The sequence below is a fragment of the Mastigoproctus giganteus genome, chromosome 7 (genome assembly GCF_048544385.1).
Source record: "Mastigoproctus giganteus isolate SK-2022 chromosome 7, ASM4854438v1, whole genome shotgun sequence".
NCBI lineage: Eukaryota > Metazoa > Arthropoda > Arachnida > Uropygi > Thelyphonidae > Mastigoproctus > Mastigoproctus giganteus.
Window position 1 is genome coordinate 112,809,126 of NC_143581.1, and position 26,858 is coordinate 112,835,983.

The following is a 26,858-nucleotide window of genomic DNA, read 5'->3' on the forward strand; positions in this document are numbered from 1 at the left end:
CTTCAACAATTTCTCCTCCACTTTACTCTCAGTTTCAGTTGCAGGATTGATGCAGGATAGTTGCAGGATTGAAGTGGGGAAATTTGTCTTCGGCCATTGGAAGAACCTTCCATCTGCAGTTTTAGAATCGGTAGTTTGAATAAATTCAAGGACGAACTAGACAGACTATCAGAAGTACTATAGAAGATTCTAGGATACTTCTCCACTTTTACAAGCACAAAAAAACAAACTCTAAAAACACTCCCATTTTTCCTTAAAATTACCTAAAGTCTTCTTCTTGTACTTAGTGAATTTTAGGCTTATGAAGCCTGTACCATTAAATCTCTTCAAAGAACTGCTCAATCCATCTTTTTCTGGGATGCCCTCTGTTTCTTTTTCTAGTAGGTTTGTAGTTCATTGCCAATTTTGGAAGTCTCTTCCTCCTACATGCTCTTTCATTTTAATTGATAATTTTGTATTTCTTATATTATGTTAGAGGCGTTTATTCTTTCTCTTACATCTGTGTTTCTTTGGTGATCTAGTCTTCTTAATCCCAGTAGTGGTCTGAGAAATTTCATTTGGGCTGCTCCAGACATTTATCCCTCTTCCCAAGTGTCCATACTTCTTCTTCAAGAGGAGTGTTTCCATTTACAATGGGTTTCCTCAGCCTACAAGTTGTTTTTTAGTAGGAATTTTTTCCCGCCATACAGTGCGGTTCAAGATGTCTTGGTCGGTTAAGCCTCGGGCTGTCATGCACTCCTGTACTCCATCCATCCACATCCTCCTAGGTTTTCCTCTTCTTCTTCCAAAAGGTATCCATTCCAGATTAGCATTTGGTTTTTTGGTTTCTTGCATCCATTTTACATGTCCATACCATGTTAAATGTTTTTCTTTGATAGTGTCAATAATATTCTTTTTCACTTCCATTTGCTCTCTTATGTCTTCATTCTGTTTTCTGTCTCTTATAGAAATTTTTGCTGAGCATCTCCAAAAATCCATTTCTGTGGAGAGCAATTTGTTTTCCACTCGCCTATTCAACATCGGTGATGTACAATCGTTTGATATATAAGTTTCTTTGTTTTATTTAGGATATTTCTGCTCCATAGAACAGAATTTAACTTGCTAATAGTTTTCTGCCATCTGCAATTCTCTTATTGATCTCTGCTTGGAATGATCCATCATTTTGTAAGATTGATCCCAAATATTTGAGTTTATCGACTTGTTTGATTTTAAACCCTGCAATATTTAGAATGTGTCCTGATCCTGAAGACAACAATTTCAGTCTTGCTAAAATTGATTTTTAGACCCCATCGTTTATATTCCTCAAACAATAGACGATATGCAGTCTGCATCTTCTAAGTCTTGTACTATCACCACCCAATTGTCTGCAAAAAAGTAAATTGTGAATATAGGTGTTCTTAGTAATTGGCAATCCCATTTTATTGCATTTTTTTGACCAGGATCTTGGGCAGATGTCGATATAAATTTTGAAAAGTGTTGGTGACATGCAAAACAGCCTTGTAATAAGCCTTTTGAAGTGTGTAATTCAGGTGACAAAGCTGATCCTACTTGGAACACTGTCATGCCTTTTCAAGGTCAACGAAAATCATAAAGATTTCTTTTCTTTCGATTGGCATTTTTCATGGATGTGTTGTACTAGTAGTAGTGGCATGTGATGCAAGAAAGCAAGTGTGTGAGCTTATGCAGGACCGGCAAAAAAAAAAATTTCACACAACAATTCCCTCTAAATGTTTGTCTGGTTCCTTCTTAAATTTATCTAACCTATCAACTTCCACAATGACAGATGGAAGTTTGTTCTAGCAATTAACCACCCGCTGGCTAAAGGCAAATTTCTGCACATCTATTCTATATCTGCCTTTCCTTAATTTGAATTTATGCCCACTTAGGTTTGTAATCTGAACAAGTGGAAGAATGCCATCAGAATTCAGCGTGCTTAACCCATTCAAGGCCTTATACACCTCAATCAGATCACCGTGCAGGTGCCTAGTCTCCAGCCACTGCAATTTGCAGAACTTAAGCCTCTCTTGGTAAGAGAATCCCTTCATTCCCCTCACCAATCTTGTTGCCCTTCTCTGTACACGCTCAAGTAAATCTACATCCTTCCTAAAATGCGGCCTCCAGACCTGTACGCAGTAATCAAGCCGTATCCTGACCATTTCCTTATACAGAGGGATGATCACCTCCTTTTCCCTGCTAGCAAAATTCCTATATATCATTGACAAAACCCCATGACCTGCCCTGGCAGCCTGTCTGCATTGCTCAGAAAACTTAATATCTGACTGCACAATTACTCCCAGGTCTTTTTCATTTTCTACTACCTTAAGTGTAGTACCACACAGTTGGTACGTTTCTCTGGGGTTACTTCTACCCATATGTAGTACTTTGCATTTGTCAAGGTTAAACTTCAGTTGCCACTTCTTAGCCCATCTGCCCAATTATTTAGATCCTGTTGCAGTAGCACACTGCCATTACTGTCATTAACAACCCTGCTAACCTTTGTATCATCTGCAAACTTCGACATTAAGCCTGATATACCTTCATCAATATCATTGATAAATATACAAAACAACAGTGGACCTAACACCAAACCCTGTGGGACTCCACTAATAACATTAGTACAAGAACAGCAGCACCCATTGATCACCACCCCCTGTCTTCTAGCACTTAACCATCCTTTTATCCATTGTAGCAACTTACCCTTAATACCATTCTGCTCCAATTTGTACAATAGTCTTCCATATGCAACAGTGTCAAAAGCTTTCCTGAAATCCAAATATATGATATCAAAATTATTTTTTGCATCCAGTTCCTTTGTAACCACATCATAATATCCTATCAAATTTGTCACACCATGAATACACCATGAATTGTCAAACTAATAGAGTAAGCTTATCTGCGAAAAGATCTAAACCTCCCAAACACTTCCTAGTTCATTTTACAAATATACGTGGTCTCATTTCTAATCTCAACGATGTCCATTTGCAGTCGGCCAAACTCCATGTACTTTTTCTGACAGAATCTCAGTTATCGGTTGATTCAATCACTGCTCATCTCAGTTGCCCAAATTATTTGCTGTATGATTCCTTTTGCCTCAAAGGTGGTACTTGTGCATATGTCTGTTCCGATATTCCCTGTCAGAGGCTTGGTAATTTGGAATCTCCTCTTTTCGATCTTCTCTGGTTTAAAATCTCTCTACCTCATTGTGTCAAATTCATCTGTTGTCTCTATCGTTCACCTAACTCCACTAATCACTTGGAACTCTTTAACTTTCTCTCTTTTCAACTTGACTTTCTCTAGTCCAACTTTCCTAACATTAAGGTAATTTTCCTAGGTGATTTTAATGTTCATAACTCCAGCTGGCTTCCATTTTCTAGTCACACAGACCCAGCTGGTCAAGATGCTCAGGCTTTTGCAATTTCTAATGACCTTGCACAGATTGTCCAGAATACCGGACAATCCTAACCATACAGCCAACATGTTTGATCTTTTTCTCCCAAACAACCCTTCTAAGTACACAGTTGAAGTGAGTGGTCCTTTAGGTACCTCAGATCACAACTTGGTGATTGTTTCTTCTGCAATGGAACCTTTATCTCATGGCTATTTCCAACTTTGTATTGTTTGGCTTTACAAGAATGCAAAATGGGGTGACCTGCGAGATTTCTTTTCTTCTTTTCCTTGGTCGGATTACTGTTTCTAAACTTCTGATGTCAACTTTTGTTCAGATTGTGTCAGTGAAATTATTCTTATAGGAATGGAATCCTTTATTCCACACTCCACTTTAAAATCTCATCCTTTATCTAAACCTTGGTTTTCCAATAAATGTGCTAAGGCTGTTCAAAAGAAGAACGTTGCATATCGTAATTGGCTTGTTTCCAATTGGCTTGTTGATTTCAATCCTTCTAAAACTCAGTCATGTCTTATATCTCGCAAAAAGGATTCTTCTGCTCCTATGCTTATCTTTGGTGACACTCCGATTTCTAGGCAAAATGATATATCTCTTTTGGGGATTACCCTGACTTCTAAGCTCTCTTTTCACAAGCACATTACAAATATTGCTGGTGACTCCATAGCCAGGTGGGCAGGAGCAGCAGTGGTAACACATTCGGGTTCAAGCCCGTGACCACTAAATGCAGAGGATGCAGAAAGGTCAGGGAATGACCCCCGCATATCCCTGGAGCAACATGGCCTTAGTTGCTAATGCTCTTAAAAACCAAATAACAACAACAAATATTGCTTCCTCTGCATCTAAAAAACTTTGTTTTCTCTTTCGCTCTCTGCATTATTTTTTTTCCAAACAGCTGTTCACTCTGTACAAATCGCAAATCCACCCTACCATGGAATATTGTTCCCACATCTGGGGCTGTGCCCCCAAAACCTCTCTCAGGCTTCTAGATTCCATTCAGAAGAGGGCAGTTAGGTTATTTAATGACTCCTCTCTAACAGAGTCTCTCCACTCTCTCTGTCTCATAGACGTACTGTTTCTGCTGCATGCCTTTTCTACAGATACCTTCCATGGGCACTGTTCTTCTGAATTGGCTTCTATAATTCCTGCTCTCTCTTTCAAAACAGTCCAAACATGTGCTGCCACCAGCCAACATCTATTTACTGTCCATCTTCAAACTCACAGAATGAACTTTTCATCTTCCTTGTTTATTCATTCAGCTGCCGTTTTCTGGAAGAACCTTCCTTCTCACGTATTTCCTGAAAATTACAATCTACAGAAGTTCAAGTTTAATGTCAACAGATATCTTCTTTCGTCTTCTCAACCTCCAACCCAAGCACGGTACTAAGTACTATAGGTTCTAATACCTCTCGTGTTTGTGGTTTTCATGAAAAAAAAAAATAATAAAATAATTTATCTGCTTTTACCATAGTGAATCTCTAAAGTTTCTGAAAGGTAAGAGAACTCCAGTAGGATGTTGATCATTAGTGCTAAATGGTTAACTAATTCCAGATTTAAAAGTCTATTTAATAATCCCGAATATTTAACTTCTGGTTCAAAATGTTTGCACAATGCAGGATATTCCCTTAATCCGCAAGCTACAAGCTGCTCATTGTAGCCTGAACACGACCGATGTTTATAGTTTCCACATCAAGTTCTTTAGCAATCATCTTTAATTTGCATAGTTTTGGAGATTTGGTGATATAATGCATACAGTTTTTTTTATTTTTTTATTTATTGCTCCTATGCCATTATATTTTAGAATGTTTTCTACGCAGTAAAGCCTCGAACAAACAACAAAATCTGCCAACATTTCATCTTCGTAAAGTTTATATAATATCTTAGTTGCCTTAATCCCCCCCCCCACGTTGCTACTATCACTAGTTCGAATATTTGCAAAATGTCACAATCACACAGATGTTCAGGTACTGTGACGATGTAGGAGAAATTTACTGGAAGGCTTGGATCACTCACTTCTCCAAAAAACATGGTAACTGGTAAAAATATTGTATTTTCTGATTATTATTATAATTAGAAGTATTTATTTTATTTCTATATTTTGTTGATTTTTACAAGTTCAAAATTAGTCAAATTTTAATAAAATTAACTGAATTATGGCATGTACTCTAATTCGTTTAATTCGGAAAATTTTATTGCAGGAGTTATAAACACTAAAGGAAACTTTTTTTTTTTTTTTTTTTCATCTTAACATGGTGTTTTATGATTTCTGCTTTTTTTCAAATACCCCATTTCAAATTTAAAAAGGAGTATCTAGGAAATTTATTATAATTCCGAAAAGAGGTATTATACCCCAAAATGCGGTATGTCTGGCAAGCCTACTGTAACGTTGTATATGTGTTATTGTCTTTGAGGAAAGCTGAAGCGAAATGAATTGCCACAGTTCATCATCTTCTTCAAATTTTGAAAAAGATTTAGAAAATGCATGTGCTTTTCTTATAGCTGAGAAAACAAAAGAGCACGCAATGGATACACAACATAAACTGGAAGAGAACAGAAAAAAGGCAAATTCCATCATTTACTGCAGGACTTAGAAGAAGATGAAAATGGTTTTAAGTCGTATGTATGGATGAGTAAAGAATTTAATTTCCTATATAATCTAATTAAGGATGACATACATGACATTGAATTTCAAAATACACAATTTCGAAATTCAATCAGTGCTAAGGAAAAATTAGTTATATGTTTAAGGAAAATTGAAATTCTGTAAGTTTAATTTTGAATAAGGATTTATTCTGTCAAAATGCAAAACAAAAATTTTTAATTAAATTTAATAACAACAAAAAACTACTTTTCAACGCTAAAAATTGAACTTGTAAGAAATTGTTATGAGTTGTACAAATTGAAGTGATCGACTTGTTCGATCATTTATTTTACAAATGTAATCCTGAATGCAATTATTGAGTATCCAGAGCCAGAACTACGGTGGGTCGAGTGGGAACCCATCCCCAGTATTTTAATGGCACAACCGACCAGTTATGTATTTTAAAATTACTTCATTTTTGATTTAATTACAGTCTGAATTCTGTTTAACAAATTTGTTTATAGCGAATTTTTTTGAATTCCTCTTGGTAATTACATTTAAAATAGTTTCTGCTGAGTGAAGAAAATTTCCATACAATGAACGGATTACCAGAGACAACTTTGTACGCATTGTTCTTGCCTCTGGCCTTTAGGCGATTAAGGTCATTTGAAAGTGCAAATTAAGGGTGAAAGGAATTACCGTTCCACAATGTTAGTGGTGTCTGTAAAACCTATCAGTCACATACCGAGAATTCCTGCTAGTCAATGTATGCTATTCATAGCCATCAGAGGATTAAGCATGTGACATTCTAAAATACTTTTGTAATAACGTTTACAACCAAAGGAGGACTTTTATTTTATGTTATTCCAACCTTTTTAATTTTATTCCATCTAATATGGAAATTAAGTCAGACAAAGGGAAAGATAAACGGATTTTCTTACGTTGTTGCTAAGATTTTTCAAAACCCACATTAGTTTTTTTTTTTTGGTAGTTGTTGACGCATTGGCTTCTGTGGCCATAATGCACCTCCCAAGGTTTTTGCAGTACTTTGATCCAAGCCCGAGGCGGGATTCGAACCCACGACCTTTGGGTTGCTAGGCAGACACTTTACCCACCCAGCTAGCCCAGTCGGCACACATTCGTTGGTGTTGCTTTAAATATGGTTCCCTTAAGTGTCGAGGTGGCTTGAAAACTTCAACATTAAAACTGGATCCTGTTCTTTCTTGTGAACATAACCCTCCTGCTGACCATGAAGAAGTGGAAGTCTTGGAATGTGTTGCTAATATGAAAGTGAAAGCCTCTAGTGGTGGATGTAACCTCTAGAAATGTATGCAGAAGTGGTATCACAGCTTACAAATTCCATAAAAGTTTGTATGCCAGTTGAGGAGATTGCAAAGAGGACAATTCGTAATCAAAGGTCGAAGAGGTTTCCCCCTCTAACCTCATAGTTTGAATAAATATAAAATTACAATTGTCGTTTTTGTTATTAGATATCTGTATAAATTAAAATGAATTCATTTATGAATTGTTCACCTTTTTGAATTTATATCATATAATATTCATCATTTTCACTGTAATAAGACAATATGAGAAAATGAAATAGAAATATTTATTTTTAAATTCTAAAATAATAACAGTATACAATTATTTCACAGACACCACATTACTGACAATAATTACCGTTTAATTATATCAAAATCACAAATTAAAATTTGCAAAAAATCATACAAATTATAATCAAACATTTAGTTTAATAATAATATTAATAAGAAAATGGATATTTTTACCGGGAGATATTTTTTCCGGGATTTGAAAAAGATACGCCCCTTTGTCGGAGTAAATGGGAACCACAACACTGCTTGACCAGAGGCTATTATCCATGTTGAATCTTCTTAATCCTCTGGCTGTGGAAAGCTTATTGGCTAGCGCGACTTCTTGGTATACGACTGCATAGGTTTTACAGACACCACTGGGGCCGCCGTAGCCTAGTGGTCAGGCGTGCGGGTGCATAAGTACACATGCCAAACAGCACCGTATTCAGCAGTCACATGCATGTGACTGCTGAATACGGTGCTGTTTCTTGTATTTAATCTATCATGCGAACTCCTCTGACAGTTTGGTCGTCCCGGAGTGAAAACAGACACCACTAATATTGTGAAATGGTAACCCCTTTCACCCTTAATTCACGCTTTTTAATTACCTAAAGGCCAGAGGTGAGAACAATGCATACAAAGTTCTCTCCTAATCCGTTCGTTACATGGAAATTATTTTCATTCAACGGAAACTACTGTATTTTAAATGTAATTACCAAGAGGAATTTTAAAAAATTCTGTATAAAGAAGTTGGTTAAACAGAGGTCCGACTGTAATTAAATCAAAAATGAAGCAATTTTAAAATACATAACTGATCGATTGCACCATTAAAATGCTGGGAATGGGGCCACACCGTAGTTTCAGCTTTGGATACTGTATAATTGCAGCCAGGATTTCATTTGTAAAATAAATGATCGGCTCAACAATGGCTCGCAAATTAAAAAAAAAAAATAACAATGGGCTCTTGCGAGCCCATTCGAGCCACTATAGCTCACCACTGCTTGAAGCCCAATTTGCAATTAATAGTCATGCATTTCCTTCCCCATTCTTCATTTTTCGTTTCTACTACTATTGGCTATTTTCTTCTTTTTAACATGAATGTTCCTATATGCATCATTCCTATCACCCAGCCATTTCTGATATGCAAGTTTAATTTCCTCTACAGCAGCTCTTACTTTCTCTGTAATCCAGGTCTTTTTTTGGTCCTTGGCTCTTTTTTTTGCCTAGGTCTTGAGCTGTTTTTTCTACAATATTTTTTAAATACGGTAAACCCCCGCTATTCGCGGGGGTTACGTTCCTGAGAAATGTTGCGAATACCGAAAACGTGAATACTGAGTTATGACTCCTGTAGTAATAAAGGGGTTCTGTTCCAAAGTATGAAATATATAAGAAAAACTAGTCTAAAATTTTGTCTATGTATGTATTATATGTACCTTCATAATATGACTATGTACATAGACAGTACGTTGTGAATTGCAAGCATATGGCATCGAAATGAAAATAAGAAACAATTTAATATTAAATGTAATATTTATTAGAAATTTCAAACAAATCTTTCAAACCAGCGCCTTTGCTAGCAAAAAAACTTATCCCGCCAGTGATAATGCTGTCGTCCTGAAGTAGTACAATGTTAAATTGATCCACTTGTAGCATTTCTCCTTCCCTGCATTGTTGGTTGTCCATGTTTGTTTTCTTAATCCAATTCCACCTCAGTGTTGTTTTAACAAGAAAATGGTCAGATCCACATTCGACTCCTCTATAAACTCTGACATCTTTCAATACATATGTCCCTAAATGTTTTGAAATAATGTAATCTATAACTGATCTTATTTGTCTTGTCTCCTGTGACCAAGTATATTTATGGATATCCTTGTGTTGGAGAAATGTGTTGTTTATTCTCAAGTCGAACTGTTCACAAATATTGAATAGTTTATCTCCATTGTCATTTCTCTCTTTCTCTCCAAAATCTTCCGATAACCTTGCTATTTTGCTCATTGTCCATATTTAAGTGTTGCCTTTTATGTTATGTTATGTATTCATAATTCGTTTGTATTGTCATTTGTTTGCAAAAATTTCTTTTTATTATTCCAATCATTCTGTTGTAAGTTTGTAATTTGTATTCCATGTCCTTCGTAAATTCTGAAATCCTATTTTCTAAATATTTAAATTCAGTTACTTGTTCAATGATGTTTCCATCTATTTCTATCTTTACTTGTCTGATATCATTACCACACATTGCTGTTGATTTTGTTTTTAAAGCATATGTTTAAATTATAGTTCTTTGCAATTGGATTTAAACTGTATGTTAATACCTGTAATTCATCCTCCGATTTGGCCAAAATACTTGATCATCAGCATATATAAATTGTGTTGATTTTTCTGTTGTATAGCTGAATTCTACCTGTTATAAGCTTTTTCCATTCCTGCAATATTTTGTTAATATAAACATTGAATAGTGTTGGTGATAATCCACAACCTTGTGTTACACCCTTATTTGCTGATATATGTTCTGAAATGTGTCCATTCATGTATTTTATGCAAATTTTTGTGTCTTTGTATATACTTATTGCATTTATTGGTTCCTGGGGGATGTTATCGTTTTCTAAAAATTGTCCATAGTCTTTGTTAATTCAAACTATTGTATGCTTTTTCATAATCGATAAATAAGTATGTTGGTAAATTTTGTTCTCTTCTCTTTTCGATTATTTGTTGCAAAGTGAATATTGCATCTGTGCATTCTCTTCCTTTTCTAAATCCACACTGTTCGAAATATTCTTCTGTGTATTCAGTTTGTTCTTTAATATATTTGCGTATAGTTTTGATGCCGTTGATAATAATGTGATTCCTCTCTAATTCCCACAGTTATGTTATTCTTTGGTCCTTTTGTTTATGTATGCTGATTACCAGTCATATCTGCCAATCATTTGATATTCATTTAGATCTTCATATATTATTAAACAGTGTGATTAATCTTTCTTGAATTAGTTTTCCACTATTTAAACAGTTTTACACATGTTTTCTAGTCCTGGACTCTTGCTGTTCTGCTGAAGTGAATGCAAAACATTTTATTACATTACATTTCCCTCAAGTAATGTAATAAAATAAAAAAAAATTTCACATTTTTAATGAAATAATGTGTTTTAAGCCCAATTTTTAATTAAAAAACCCCTGTTCTAATTATATATGCTAATTTTGTACATCCTCTCTATAGGACCAATCATCTAATCTACAGTTACTTACCAACACACACACACACACACACACACACACACACACACACACACACACACACACACACACACACACACACACACACACACACACACACACACAACAGCTGATAAAATCAACTTCTCTTACCACCAAAGAACTGTAAACACTTTTAGTCACTATAAATACTTAACTCTTCATACCTTTATCCTGTTATCAGTAAGTAAAGGTAAATAAAGGTGACAAGAAGTATTAAGAAAATAATGTAGATTTAAGCAAAAAATTAAAAAAAAGTCTCCCTTTTTAATAAATTTATTTCTTTTCATATTTTCTGCTTCAAAAAGACCCCCCCCCCCCACTTTTCCATACCTTTTATAAATTTAATTTTTATTTATTGCAATCTTCAATATTTTCATGTGTTTTTTTTGCTGGTGAATCTATCCGGTAAAAAGACTTTAAATTCATTTATTTGAACAATTACTTTATATTCTTTTTCTGTTTTTATAATTTCAAATTTTTTAATTGAATAATGTACATTAACATCTAAGTCTAATAGGTTGGAATTGCCCTACCATAAAACATGCCCCAAGCTAGATCAGCAAAGCAACGGAGTAGCAGGAGTGTTGTGGCTCAGAGGAGAACCAAAGGGAGTGATGCTCCGATGCATCACAGCCTAAAAAAAAATGTGCAATTTGTGGAATGTTTGCAGATCTTTCTGGAACAGGACATGATCTAGCCATGGAGGATATTTTTGTGTGCCAAGAGAGTGTCAAGAAATTAGGTGCCACCTCAGCGTTCTGATGGGCATTTGAGAGTTTAAAGAGTAGAGCTTTCGAAAGATTTAAAACAGGGGACCCATCACGCTCTCAGCAGTCCAACTCAACACCAGAGCTCACTCTTGTACATCAGGCAACACAACAGCAATCTTTAGGGCAGAATGTGCTAGTCCCACAGGGAGCTAGTTATTATCTCTATTGTTAGGGAGATGGGAAATATATTGTGTAATAGGACCAGGGTATGTCTGCCAGGGACTAAAGTTTACTACAACGTTGTAGAGAAGATCATTTTTCAAGGGCACAAAGGGTGATATTGTTGACATGCCTAATGACATTAAGAGTAGGAGATCTGTGGACTTACACCTAACAAGTATGCGTCAATGTTGAGAAAAAGTTGCCAGTTAGGATAAATTTGAAAGTGATCGGAGCTATAGGAGGGAGTATATGATCAGAGCTATAGGAGGGAGTATATGATCAGAGCCTTGTCAGTCAATTTGACTCTGGAGAGATTGTGCAAGGCACATTGGGTAGAATTTTTCTCAGCCTGCTCTGTGCTTGTTAACACAAGAGACTGCTTCTACAGGGATGGGATACACTTAAATAGAAAGGGTGCAAGAATATTTGCTGATGCTATCGTGGCTGTGTTAAGTGGGTTGGAAAACTGCTAGCTTGGGGGAGATTCACAGACTAATAGATTAACAGTAGCCACTGGCAAAGGTGAAAGTGATTCTTGCACTGCTTCTATTCGAATCAGCAGAAGCCTGGAAAATAAGATGCAGGATATTTCAGAGACTGCTGTTATCGTGGAACAAGTAAATACATGGGCTAAGAGTAAGAACAGGTGCTAGGAGTTTAGTAAATAAATTTGTTGAATTTGAGGTGCTGCTCAAGACATCAAAAGCAGATATTGTTGAGATGTCAGAGACGTGGTGCCACACGGATATAAGCAGTGCAGAATTGGAATTTGGGGAGTACAATGTGTACAAGACAGGAAGGGAGGAGGGGTTATACTGTTAGTTAAGAAACACAATCTCAGGAAGTGCATCCAGCTGACGTGGGTGGACAGTGTAGCGTTGATTCAGTTTGGTGTGACATAAGCACTGGGAAAGCAAAATTGAGAGTAGGAGTGCATTATAGGCCTAATGACTCTGATGAATACAATGAACAACCGTACAGAAAAAATAGTAGGCCAGTAAATCAGATTGTCTTCTAATGGGGTATTTTAATTTCCCAGATATTGACTGGAACTTGTGGGTTGGTCACTTGCATATTAGGAAGGTTTATGTTGATTAATTGGATGATTGTTTTCTACAGCTGCATGTTCGAGATGCAACTAGAGGGAGTAATACTCTTGACCTGATTAACAGCAGTGATTCTTCATGCATTAAGAATCTGCAGATAAAAAACCACTAGGTGGCAGTGATCACAGTGTACTGATGGGATTTACTTAAAGATGTAATCAGGCAATTTAATGTTAAAGTTACATTAAATTGCCTTGGTTATTAGACATGTAGACATAGATAGTAATAATAATAAGCAAGTTAAAAATACTACAAAACATTAACTGGACACTTACTATTAGGAGACTTGGGTAATCTCAAAATTGTATTTAAAAATAAAATCCATTCTTTGTTTTTTACTTGATGATAATAGATAAATAACTTTTTCATTCAAGTTTGGTGCACTGTTCAGATTGGCACTGGTCGCTCTGCAGTTTCTTTTCCTTGTTTTGACACCTCTAAAAAATGCGTATTGGCAACCTGCCAACCAGGCATTGACTGAACTACTAGGATCAAAATCTGGAACAGTTTAGCCTACAGTTATACTTCAAAGTTGAAAATGATTTCATGTTTTTATTCGTTTATTATTGAAATGATTATTGGAAATAGAATATGAGTATTCTATATACGAGACCTTTCATAAAAATATTCATTGCGTTGCATTCTTCTTCATAAAATTTCGTATAACTATTCACTGTATATTTAGATTTAAAAAGTTGAGGGTACTGCAGTTCTGCAGTGCTTACCAACAAGCTGCCTCTGGATGTAACTTAAATCAGGGTTAAAGGAAAGGGTTTTTGCTTTCATAAATGTGACTATGGTGGTCTCAGACAGTTTTGAAATTCTATACTGTGGGACTAGCTGATGATGATTCCAACAGCAAATTCTAAATTGGATTCATTCAAGAAAGTAATCGTGGAAGGTACTATTTTCATGCCAACTAAAAAATACTGTTCAAGGGTGAGGCCTAAATGGATAGTGGATTAAGTAATGGGACTTTTGAGTACAGAGAAGCAAAGTACACTGGTTGCATATAAATTATCAGGCAACACAGAAGCCTATGGTAGATATAAGCTAGTCTGTAATCAAGTCACAAAGGAGGCAAGCAAAAGCATATTATGAGAAATCTGTGGCAGAGGATACAAAGAAAAACAGCAAAGACATCTTTATGTAAATTCCAGTATGAAGGGGATGAATCAGATTGGTCACTTGATATTGATGGTTCGACACATGAGGAAGTCTGTAGGGAGGTGGAGGACAGAAGCTTATCAAATTCTGGCACAGAGCTAAATGATATTATAATAACTGAGAGCAAAGTGGAGGAGAAATTGTTGAAGTTAAACATAAGGAAGGAACCTGAGGTGGATTAAAGGAGGCAGAAAAAGGAAGTAAGCAAACCCTTAGCCATAATTATGAAAGCTTCCTTGGACTCAGGGGAAGTCCCCATTGACTGGAGATGTGCAAATGTATCCCCAATTCACAGAGGATGACAAGGGTAATTACAGACCTGTTAGCGTAACTTCTGTTTCTGAGAAAATAATGGAGTCACTGGTTAAGGAAGCGATGCAGGATCATCTGGACAAGACTGCAGTTATTGTCTGCAGTCTTCACCACCATAGGAAACAGCATGGATTTGTTAAGGGAAAGTCTAATATCGTGGTGAAGATGTTTGTTTGTTTGTTTGTTATTTGGTTTTTAGGAGCATTAGCAACTATGGCCATATTGCTCCGGGATATGTGGTGGTCATTCCCTGACCTTGCCGCATCCTCCGTATTTGGTGGTAATGGGCTCGAACCCCGGTCTAATCAAGAAGCGTGTGCTACGCACTGCTGCCCCTTCCCACCTGGCTACGGAGGTGCCTGGTGAAGTTGTAGCCCCTTCCTCCCTTCCTCTCCTGTCTATCCTTTCTGTACACATTGTTCCCCGGGTTGCAGTTTTGCGCTGCTGCTATCTGTGTGACACCCAGAGGCTCACATCTGGTGAGTATGGGCTTGGCACACACCCAGGGTCTTGAGCTGGATATCATCATTGAAAGTGATTCCCTTCTACTTCTCCCTCAGGGTAACTTGGGAATTTTTTTTTTTTTTTTTTTTTTTGGTTGGTGCGGCATAAGCCTCAGGCTTCCTTTCACCATATAAATAATAATAATAGACTCCTGTAGCTGCTGCAAGCTAAGTTTTCATTGAAATTTTATTGTATTTTTGATTGGTTAGCATATTAATTTGTGTTTTACAAATAGATTAAATAGACTTAGTAGCTTTCATTAGCGTATTTTTTAAAATTTAGCTAGTGATTTTGTAAGTTACAACCCGGTACTCTTACCACTTTTGGAATTTTGGATGGATAGCATTCAGGAAATATAGTCACATACTGAAGAGCAATATCCCAGTTTGTCTGAAACGTAAAGTAATGAATCAATGTATACTCACCACCGTGACTTATGGAAGTGAAACTTGGGCACTTACCAAAAGAATGGAAGAGAAGCTGAGAACTACACAGCGAAGAATGGAACGAATTATATTGGGAATCAGACTGTTAGATAAGAAGAGAAACACATGGATTAGGCAGCAAACTCAAGTAAAGGACATTCTTATCAAAACTAAAGAACTAAAATGGTCTTGGGCAGGACACATAGCTCAAAGACATGATGACAGATGGAATAAGAAAATAACAGAATGGTACCCAAGAGGAACTAGAAGAAAACCTGGAAGACAAAGGTGGAGATGGATAGATGAAATTCATGAGTTTTTGGGTAGTAAATGGATGGCCAGTGCTCAAAACAGAAGGAACTGGAAAGTTGCTGGAGAGGCCTTCATCCTGCAGTGGATTGAAAATGGCTGATGATGATGAACTCTTACCACTATCGCTTTGGTGTTTTGGCTGGAATATTGTAGCATAATTCAGTAGCATAGAAGAATAGTAGGGTTTTAATTGTAATAAATAAGTATTTTGAAGGTTTTAATCACTTTTTGGGCATATATCTTTTGTATTTAGGTAAGAATATAACTAATTTATTATTGTGATCGTTATGGTATAGTGTACATATCTTGAATTTGATAGCTAAGGTATAATGGAATAAGTATTACTGCATTAGCTTAGTATAGTATTGTATAGTCAAGTATAGTATAGTAAATTAATCAGTTAATTTATTAACCTTCTTAATTTTCATTGTGAATTAATGAATTCTTATTTAAACGGAAATTGTGCCCAAGACTAGTGCAGAAAAGCAATGTGCACAAAGTAGTGGAAGTGCTGTGACTTGGGGAGAACCAAAGGGGATGATTCACCAATGCATCACAGCCTAAAGAAATGTGAAACTTGTAAAATGTTTGCAGACCTTTCTAGGACAGGACATAATGTTGCTAACGGGGATGTCTTTGTGTGTTCGATGTAAGCAGTGTGAAGAAGTTAGGCGTCAACTCAGCATTGTTGCTGACGTTTATGAGAGCTTGAAGGACAGGAGAGATGCCCTCGAAGGACTTAAATTGGGGGACCCATTAAGCTCTCTGCCGCCCATATCAATGCCAGAGCTTGCACTTGATCGTAAGGCAACACAACACAGCAGCAACCTTCAGAGCAGAATGCACTGGTCCCACTGAAACTAGGTATTGTCGGTGACTCTATTGTCAGGGAGGTTGGAAATATATTATGCAAAAAGATTAGAAGAAATAGGACTAGGGTATGTCTGCCAGAGACAAAAGTTGATGACATTGTAGAGCAGATATAATTTTTTAAGGGTACAAAGGATGATATTGTTGTACATGTTGGCACTAATGACATTAAGGTTAGGAGATCTGCAGACTTAATAAGTACGGGTCAATGTGGAAAAATTCCCGGGTTAGAGTTAAATTTGAAAGTGCCTGCAATTCTGCCCAGACATGATGGGAGGGAGTATATGATGAGAGCCTTGTCAATCAATTTGGCCCTGGAGAGATTATGCAAGGCTCATGGGGGTGAGAATTTTTCTCAGAGTGGTCTGTTAACAGGAGAGATTCTTTCAACAGGGATGGGATGCACTTAAATAGAGAGGGTGCAAGAATATTTTCTGATGCTATCGAGGCAGTGGTAGGTTGGTCGCGAAACTGCTAGGTTGTGGGGGGATTCACAGACTAAATAGGCACCTCCGTAGCCAGGTGGGAAGGAGCAGCAGTGCGAAGCACATGCTTCTTGATTAGACTGGGGTTCGAGCCCATCACCACTAAATACGGAGGATGCGGGAAGGTCAGGGAATGACCACCGCATATCCCGGAGCAATATGGCCTTAGTTGCTAATGCTCCTAAAAACCAAAAATAACAATAACAGACTAAATAGATTCATGGTAGCCACAGACAGAGGTGAAAGTGATTCTTGCACTGCTTCTATTGGAATGAGCAGCAGCCTGGAAAGTGTGGTACTGAGGATTTCAAGGGCTGCTGGGAGTCATCAATCAAGAAGTAAATGCATGGGTTGTGAGGCGTCTCCATAGCCAGGTGGGAAGGAGCAGCAGTGCGTAGCACGCGCTTCTTGATTAGACCGGGGTTCGAGCCCGTCACCACCAAATACGGAGGATGTGGAAAGGTCAGGGAATGACCACCGTATATTCCCAGAGCAATATGGTCTTAGTTGCTAATGCTCCTAAAAAAAAAACCAAATAACAAAAGTCTTGCTAGTGTGCGAGTGAGCAACCCACAAGTTCCGGCCAATAACTGGAAAGTTAAAATCCACCATTATTATTTTTTACATAGAATTCTAATAAAAAAAATTTATTATTTTTTTTAAAATTTGCTATTAAAACATTCCACTTTAAATAAAAAGTACCTGATTTGTTAAATTTAGTGTGTTTATGTATGTGTTTGAATTTTCATTTTTCAGTTAACAAATATAACACTAGCTAATATTAAATTTTTTCCATGTTTGTTATACAAATTATCATTAAATCAATATAATGTTAAATTTTGTGATTAAATTTTGCTCTGGATTGCTTGTCAGATTTATAAATAACAGAAAAGTTTATAATATTGTGAAGTATTACGCATCCCCACACAGCATTTTTCATAATGCCACCCAGCTGGCAAAATTTTTCAGAGCAGAACACTGGTTTATTATGATTTTAGTCCTATGCATAATAAACATCATTAATCAGTGGTAGGGAGAAGGGGAAAAGTTGTAAAAAGACAGAACTTTGTTCTAGTATCCTAATATGGCCTTCAGTAAGTGGTGTATCCGATTGAGCAATGAAAATTATTTGTTGCCATGCATTGCTTGGTACCAAAGTGACGTACAACAGTCTTTTCTCAGTGTGACTTATCTGGCTTTACTTGGCACTCAGCATCAAATTCTCTATACAGAAGGAAACCACACCTGTGTGTGGCTTCCTTCACAGAACTCAATGCTTCTTATTCGGGTATTTCCTTAAAATTAATAACATGCCTAGATGTTAACTAAGGCTTTAGCAGAAAATTTGTTTCCTGTGAATGGACTGGACTTAGAAAATTTTGCACATAGTTTGAAAAGTAAAGCCAGGTCTGCATCACCATTGTGTACTTATCCCTTGCCACCTATGAAAGAATGTTCTCACACACACATACACACACACTTGCCTTAGGTGTATATATAGGGGAACTGATGGTGAAGTTGTTTGCATCCAATATTGATTGTCCTTTGCATTTCAAATTTCAATATTCTTTGTATGTCAAATTCAGCAGACCTATTATTCTTTTGTTTATGAACATTTACAAAGTATTCATGTGAACAATGTATATCTAAAGTGTTTTACCACTACATAATACTTCTTGATATTTTTTTTTCCTTTTAGACATGGTGACATGCTGTTTCTGTTCCCCAAGGAACCTGAGCAGTCCAATGGCTCACCGGCAGAATCAAGTTCTAACCAGGATAATAGTAGTAAAAATGCTATAGTCACTTCTGGTTTTAGTCCTAATATTTCTGAGGATGAAGTTGACACTTTTCTTTTTAAACAGGATGGATGTATTCAGAAGCAGAAAGATGAAAAGCTGTAAGTATACGATACTGGCAACTTTCATATAACGGTACTTCTACCATGTGATTTTGCACTAACAGGATTGATAAATTGTGGCAATCCTTGCACAACACAATACCCATGACCACCAAATATGGAGGATGCGGAAAGGTCAGCAAATGACCACCGCATATCCCCAGAGCAATATGGCCTTAGTTGCTAATGCTCTTAAAAACCAAATAACAACAACACGATACTTATATAATACAGTTAGAGAATTGTGTCAAACGTCACATAACATGGTATTTTTGAGCTTTTGTGCAGGGAAAACCCTGCTATTATGTTGAATTTTTTAACATAATAGCAATTAATTTTTCAACATTTCCATTCTTTTTTGTGAATTCCTGCTATTGACTAGTCGTTATACAAAAAAATAAATTATTGGGAAATCCCCAAGTTAGATTCTTGTGTTATTGAACTTATGCATGTTTAAGACCATAAAAATTTGTGACTGAAGTGTGCAGTTCATGACTTTTAAGGTATTTTGTAAGGGAATTTTGGTTTTTATTTGATTGTTTATAAATTTTTCCAACTATGTATTACTAAACTTTGTTCTTAACCCAATTAGTATCCACTTGGGTTTAGAAGCGTATTGGAATAATTTTTGTTGTGAATTAAATTGCATCCCTAAGGAAAGTAAAAAAACACCGCTCAAGAGAAACTTTATTTTTCTAGAATCAAAGATACAAATTTGGGAACATCTTAAAAAAGGGAAAAGGTATACATTGCCAAAAGTTAAATTTAAATGAAGCAACAATCTGGACCAAAAAAAAAAAAACAAAAAAAACACAGAAAATTAGAACAGCTGTTGCTGCAGTATTTGGGTTGACTGATTTTGGTATTACTATTTTTAATAAAATTAAGTTTCTGATATATATATATATATATATATATATATATATATATAAAAAAGGTTTACAGATGAAATGCACAAGGCATAATTATACAGTAAACCCCTGCTATTCGCAGGGGTTACGTTCCTGAGAAATGCCGCGAATACCGAAAACGCGAATACTGAGTTATGGCTCCCATAGTAATAAAGGGGTTCCGTTCCAAAGTATGAAATATATAAGAAAAACTAGTCTAAAATTTTGTCTATGTATGTATTATATGTACAGTCAGTCCTCGTATAACATGTGTTTACACTACACGAATTCGATCATATATGATTTATAAATAGGAGAATGATATCTTACATAACACGAACCGAATTCGCTTATGCACGATTTGCCTTTGTGTTTACAAGAAATGGCAGTTGAACGCAGAATCACCCCAACCGAACGCAACACGATAGGAATGAAAAGATTCTGAAAATGTATTTGTTTTTTATATCAGTGAAGGGGAAACACATTTCACCATAATAACATAAAACCCATCACAATTCCAGCTATCGGTATAATCGCAAATGCAATTAGATCGAGTTTACTACCAGTTTATAACAGATTCCACTAGCAGAAACGCAACTGCAAATTATTTTTATTGTTTTATGGTAGTAACCCCTAGAAATGTGCTTTAGTAAAATGTGAGGTGTTAATAGTGTATTTCAGTCTTTACGGTGTTGTTTATTCAGTTGCTACACAAGCGCAGCTTTGTTTATGTGTATCAAGCGTGCCTCCTCATTTTGTAATTGTGCTTTGTTCCCTAAAAATGAGTAAAATACTTAAAAGGTGTGAAAAGGAAGCGTCCTGGTGAAGATACTGCAGATTCAGAGAGAAAAAGAAAAGCATCGATAAACAGGCGAACTGGGTCAAAAATTCTTACCCGAGAAAATTTATAGTGGCCTCATACTATGGTTTATGGCCAAAATCACACCGGCCTCCGGCCCACTGGGGTTTCCCCGGTAAGGCTTATGGCCAGTGCCTCTGTCGATAGAGAAAAAAATATGAAATTGTGAAACACTTTGAGCGAAATGAAAGACCATGTGATATTGCACGTGCTACAGACCTAAATGAGGCAACACCGAGAATTACAAAGAATGCAGAGAAAATAAAAACAACTTTCATAGTAGGAACAACTCAAAGTGTAATCAAAATCCATTAGATTAAAACCCAAAGAATTGGAAGAGATGGAATGCCTGTCATCTGTTTGGATAGAAAATTAAACAAAAAAAACAAGTTTGCTTACGATAGAAGTAAAATCATTAGCAATATTTTATTACGTAATAGTCGTAATAAAATGCGTAAGTATTTTATTACGATTATTTATTGTGTTTGGTAATGTTTTGGTTACAAATGTGTGTTCAATCTTGGGTGGTCGGTACCTAACCCCATTTTTCTCATAGGGCCTGTTGTTTATATTGCACGAGGGTTTCTAGGAACGCAACTATAGTGCTAGGACTGACTGTACCTTCATAATATGACTATGTACATAGTGAAATGCAAGCATAAGGCATTGAAATGAAAATAAGAAACAATTTAATATTAAATGTAATATTTACTAGAAATTTCAAACAAGTCTTTCAATCCAGCGCCTTTGCTATAGCTAAAAAACTTATCCCGCCAGTTCTATCACCAGTTTCGCTAAAGTGTTGATAAAGGTGTTTTGCCTTTTCACGAATGATGAGTGAACTTAAGGGAATTTTATTTTGAGTTCGGTCTTCTATCCACAGATTTAAAGCCTTTTCCATTTTTTCTAATTTAACACCACGAGTTACAGAGCAAATTTTTGAAGCAATTATCGCGTTTTCACACACACTACGGCGGATTTTTTCTTCCGATTTCTTGATTGATCGTACCATTGACTTATTCATTTTATAATGTTTTGCCACTGACGAGACACTTTCACCATTAGAAATTGTCTAATAACTGAATTTTACTTGCTAATGTCATCACCTTCTTTGATCTTTTCACAATTCCCTTGTTATTCGTAGCCATATTTTTGTAGGGGTTAGAAAAGAATTTGTTCACAATAAAGTCACTTTCTTCCGTTAACACACTCGAAAAAGTCTGTTTACACTAACACACTGCAAAACGGTAGATTTTTCACTTTTGTAAGCATATCAATTTATAAATTGATAAATTTATTCAATTTATAAGCATGTAAATTAAAAGCAAACGACGAAACCTTCCATGACAAGCGCATAGCACATACTGAACAAGGATTAGCAAGAAACATCCATGCTTACCATTTTGTCACCCCTCTCCCCCCACCCACCCATTGAGTGCTGTTTTGACCGGGAAAGATGATTTTAGCCACGCCTATGTTTTTTTATGGCGGAAAATGTCCACGACGATTTAAAATTCACATTTTTTTAGGTTTCATTTTATGTTAAATCAGCGACTGCGAATACAGATACCGCGAAAAGCGGGGTTTGCTGTATATGGATTTTAAGTAATTAACTGTATAATATCGGTGTAGATACACCATAGTTTACCCATAAATTTAAACTATGTATGTACTGTAAAAGGCATTGTTTTAATTATTTGTTTTTATTTATCTCATATTGTGGCTGCCTTCATAAAGAGATATCAGGTATTGCACTTTGGTATTACTTTGAATAAGTAACGCTTCTCTAGTAGAGAAAACTACTGTTATTTATTCTCAGTGGATACTACCAACCAGACTGCACCATTTCAAAGCTGTTGGCCTATCATAGGTGGTTGGGCAGGTATTCTGGTAATGTAACATTGGACACAAATGGTGTCCAATAATACATTATCTGGACACCATTTGGCATCTCTCATACTGTGGAATCACTTTGTAACTGTGATGCCATGTTGCATTACTAGGGTACCTGCCCACCCACCGATGATAGGCCAACAGCTTTGAAACAGTGGCGTCTGGGTGGTGGTATCTAGCATTAGCATTAGTAGAGGCATTTGATGCAAGAAAGCAAGCTTATGCAGCATCAGCCAATAAAAAAAAAAAAAAAAAAAAAAATCTACTGAGAATAAATAACAGTAGTCTTCTCTACTAGAGAAGTGTTACTTGGTATCTCGTTGTGTGAAGGCAGCCACAATATGAGATACAATTAAAACGATGCCTTTTGCACTACATATGTAGTTTAAATTTAAAGGTAAACTATGGTGTATCTACACTGATAATATAGTTTAAAAAAAAATGGTATTTTTGTTAGCTTTTTGACCCCCCCCCCTTTTTTTACTGTTTCTTAGTCCCATATAACACAATTTTGCACTGAGAATTTATAGGAACCTAACTACCATGTTATACGAGGATTACCTGTATTTAATTTAAAAATTAATCATTTTTAATAGAAAACTTGTTTTCCATAAAATACAGTTGAACTTTACATTTCAGTATGTGTAAGGCACATAGCAAAGTGATATACAGTAATATAATATCCCCTTGCTAGTTTCTTTCAGATCTGTTGATATGTCCTAGACAAAAATGATATTTAAAGCCAAATAAAAAGTGCCATCTGTTTTAAAAATCTAGAGTTATAGATGTTGTAGATGTAGAGTTATACATGTTATAGATGTAGTTATACATGTTAGAGTATACATGTTAGCATATGCGCGTAAATTGTCTGTTGTCTTCACGTCTCTCCATACATCCAGCTGTCTCTCCATCTGTCTATCTGCAAGTAATAGTTCTACACCCATTGGCTGTGAATTTTTGTGAAATTTCGATTTGCTGTTTTAGAAAGATTTGTTGAGCCACTCTAAATTTTATTAAAATCAATTAAATTTAAATCAAGCCCCCAGAAATCCAGCAAGTTTCTGTTTATTCATACATATCACATTGGCTATATAGCTGAAGCACTGGATATTATGTTTGTTGCTTTGTAGGAATGAAGGACCAAGTATAATGGACACAGAGACAAAATGTTCTCAGTACATGTTCTCAGTATAAAAGTACTTGTTCAATTATATAATATTATATAAATTGCTTTTTTGTTGTTTTCTTGTTATGTTTAATAACATAAATAGTGAATTATTACTATTTGCTTGTTAAATACAGAGGGTGCTGACTCTCTTTAAAAATTACAGCTGTGAGTTACAGGCTCCGAAAAAGCGATAGTGTTTGCCTTTTTATTTACATAATTGTTATTTTATATTGTACTTAATACGTAGTTTTATAGTTATAGTTACGCTGGTTATTTTTATTTTTAATTTAGATAAAGAGTTTTTGTGGATTACTACTTAATATACGTAGAACCGTTATTTCGTTTGAATCTTGCAGCCATTGTTTTTTTATATAGTGGTAGGGAATTCAAATTTTTAATTGAGGTAGCTAGGTAGCTCTAACTCTATAATTATATAGAGTAATATGCTTCACTGTTTCTTACATAGATAGCGTAGTTTTGACATTTAATTAATTTACTTTATTGATCTTATTAATTTAAAATAGCATGCCCGAAACTAGAGCAGCAAAGCAACGGGCAGGAGTGCTGTGACTTGTGGGAGAACTGAGGGGGGGGAGCGATTCTCCTATGTATTCCTTACATCGCGCGCACACACAAAGACATCCCCCATCACAATATCATGTTCCGTTCCAGAGAGTTTGGCAAACATTTCACAAGTTGCACATTTTTTAGAACGGAACATGATATTGCCATGGGGGATGTCTTTGTGCGTGCGTGAGTGTAAGGAAATCAGCAGACAACTCAGTGTTGTTATGGGCCTATGAGAGCTTGAAGGATAGGGTGGATGCCCTTGAAGGGCCCATCAGGCTCTCAGCTGCCGCATCAACGCCAGAGCTTGCACTTGGTCATCGCGCAACACAGCGACAACCCCCAAGGCAGAATGCCCTGGTCCCACAGAAACTAGTAGTTGTTGGTGACTATTGTCAGGGAAACGGGGAACATGCTTGGTAAAAAGGATAGGTGGAACAGGACCAGGGTATGTCTGCCAGGGGCAAAGATTGATGAAGCTGTAGAGCGGATATCATCTTTTAAGGGCACAAAAGGTGATATAGTTGTACTTTGCACTAATGATATTAAGAGTAGGAGACCGGCAGAATTACTTAACAAGTACTGGTCACTGTTGAGCAAAAGCCGAGAATTAGGGTTGAATTTGAAAGTGTCTGCAATTTTGCCCAGACACGATAGGAGGGAGTATATGATGAGAGCTTTGTCGATCAATTCGGCCCTGGAAAGATTGTGCGAGGCTCAAGGGATAGAATTTTTTTCAGTCTGGTCTGTACTTGTTAACAGGAGAGACTGCTTCTACAGGGATGGGATACACTTACATAGAAAGGGTGCAAGAATATATGCTGATGCTATCGAGGCAGAGTTAGGTGAGTCGGAAAACTGATAGCTTGGGGGGGGGATACAAGGATTAATAGTTTAACAGTAGCCGTAGGCAGAGGTGAAGGTGATTCTTGCACAACTTCTATTAGAATAAGTAGCGACCTGGAGCGAGGGGTGTTGGGGGTTTCAGGGACGGATGGCAGTCATCGTGAAATAGGTGGGTATATGGGATGTGTTAGGGTAACTAAGAATAGGAATAGGAGCATGTATGCCAATGCTAGAAGTATAGAAAATAAATTTGATGAATTTGAAGTGTTGGTCAGGACATCAAAGGCGAATATTGTTGGCATAGCAGAGACATGGTGTCACACAGATATAAGGAATGCAGAACTGGAATTTGGGAGTACAATGTGTACAGAAAGGATAGACAGGATAGAAAGGTAGGAGGTGTTATGCTGTTAATTAAGAAAAACATAAAATCAAAAGAAGTGCACCCAGTTGATATAGATGAACAGTGCACTGTTGAGTCAGTTTGGTGTGACATAAGCACTGCGAAAACAAAAATAAGAGTAGGAGTGTGTTATAGGCCTAATGACTCGAATGAGTACAATGAACAATTGTACAGAGAAATAGAGTGGGCTAGTAAATCAGAATGTCTTATAATGGGGGATTTTAACTTCCCAGATATTGACTGGAACTTGTGGGTTGGTCACTCACAAACTAGTCAGACTTTTGTGGATTTATTGGATGATTGTTTACTGCAGCAGCATGTTCGAGGGGCAACCAGAGAGAGTAATACTCTTGATCTGGTTATCAGCAGTGATCATTCATGTATTAAGAATTTACAGATAAAGGAACCACTAGGTGGCAGTGATCACAGTGTACTGATATGGGATTTACTTAAAGATTTAATTACCATCAGGGGTAAAGGAAAGGGTTTTTGCTTCTGTAAAGGTGAGTACAGTGGTCTCAAATTTTTTAAAAATTCTGTACAGTGGGATCAACTGACGATGTTCCCAACAGTAAATTCGAAGTGGGAAACATTCAAGGAATTAATCGTGGATGCTACTAAAAGTTTCATACCTATTAAGAAATATTGTTCAAGGTTTAGGCCTAAATGGTTATCTAATGAACTAATGAGACTCGTGACAGGGAAGAAAAATGCATGGGATGCATATAAATTATCAAGCGACTCAGAAGCCTAGTGTGTAATCAGGTCACAAAGGAGGTTATAGGCAGGCGAAGGCAGATTACGAGAAATCCTTTTTCTTGGCAAAAGATGCTAAGAAAAACAGCAAGGATTTCTTTACTTATATAAACTCTAAAAGGAAGGGGATGAATCTGATTGGTCCACTTGACATCGATGGTTCAACTGTTGATGATCCTGCTCAGATAGCAAACAAACTGAATGAGTATTTTGCATCTACATTCACACATGAGGAATTAAGGTTTGAAAATGGCAGAAGGTTATCAAATTGTAACAGGATACTTAATGATTTTGTAAAAACTGAGAGCAAAGTGGGGGCGAAATTGTTGAATTTAAACATAAAAGCACCTGGGGTGGATGGGATCTATCCAGTTATATTAAAGGAGGCGACAAAGCAATTAAGCAAACCCTTAGCCATAATTATGAGAGCATCCTTGGACTCAGCAGAGGTTCCCACGGACTGGAGATGTGCAAATGTATCCCCAATTCACAAAGGGGGATCGAAGGGTGACACAAGTATTTACAGACCTGTTAGTTTAACTTCTGTTCCAGGTAAAATAATGGAGTCACTGGTTAAAGATGCATTGCAGGATCATCTAGACAGGACTGCAGCAATAATTCAGACACAGCATGGGTTT

The 26,858-nt window shown here is 36.5% G+C and overlaps 1 protein-coding gene across 2 annotated transcripts in view; it reads left to right on the forward strand.

Moving 5' to 3' along the window:
• Npl4 (nuclear protein localization 4) overlaps window positions 1-26,858 on the forward strand; it is a 536,510-nt gene that overhangs the window by 74,289 nt on the left and 435,363 nt on the right. For both annotated transcript variants that reach the window (XM_090377858.1, XM_090377859.1), the window contains one exon: window positions 18,638-18,838. In XM_090377858.1, coding sequence (XP_090233984.1) covers window positions 18,638-18,838 — 201 coding nt within the window. The remainder of the gene's footprint in view (window positions 1-18,637; window positions 18,839-26,858) is intronic.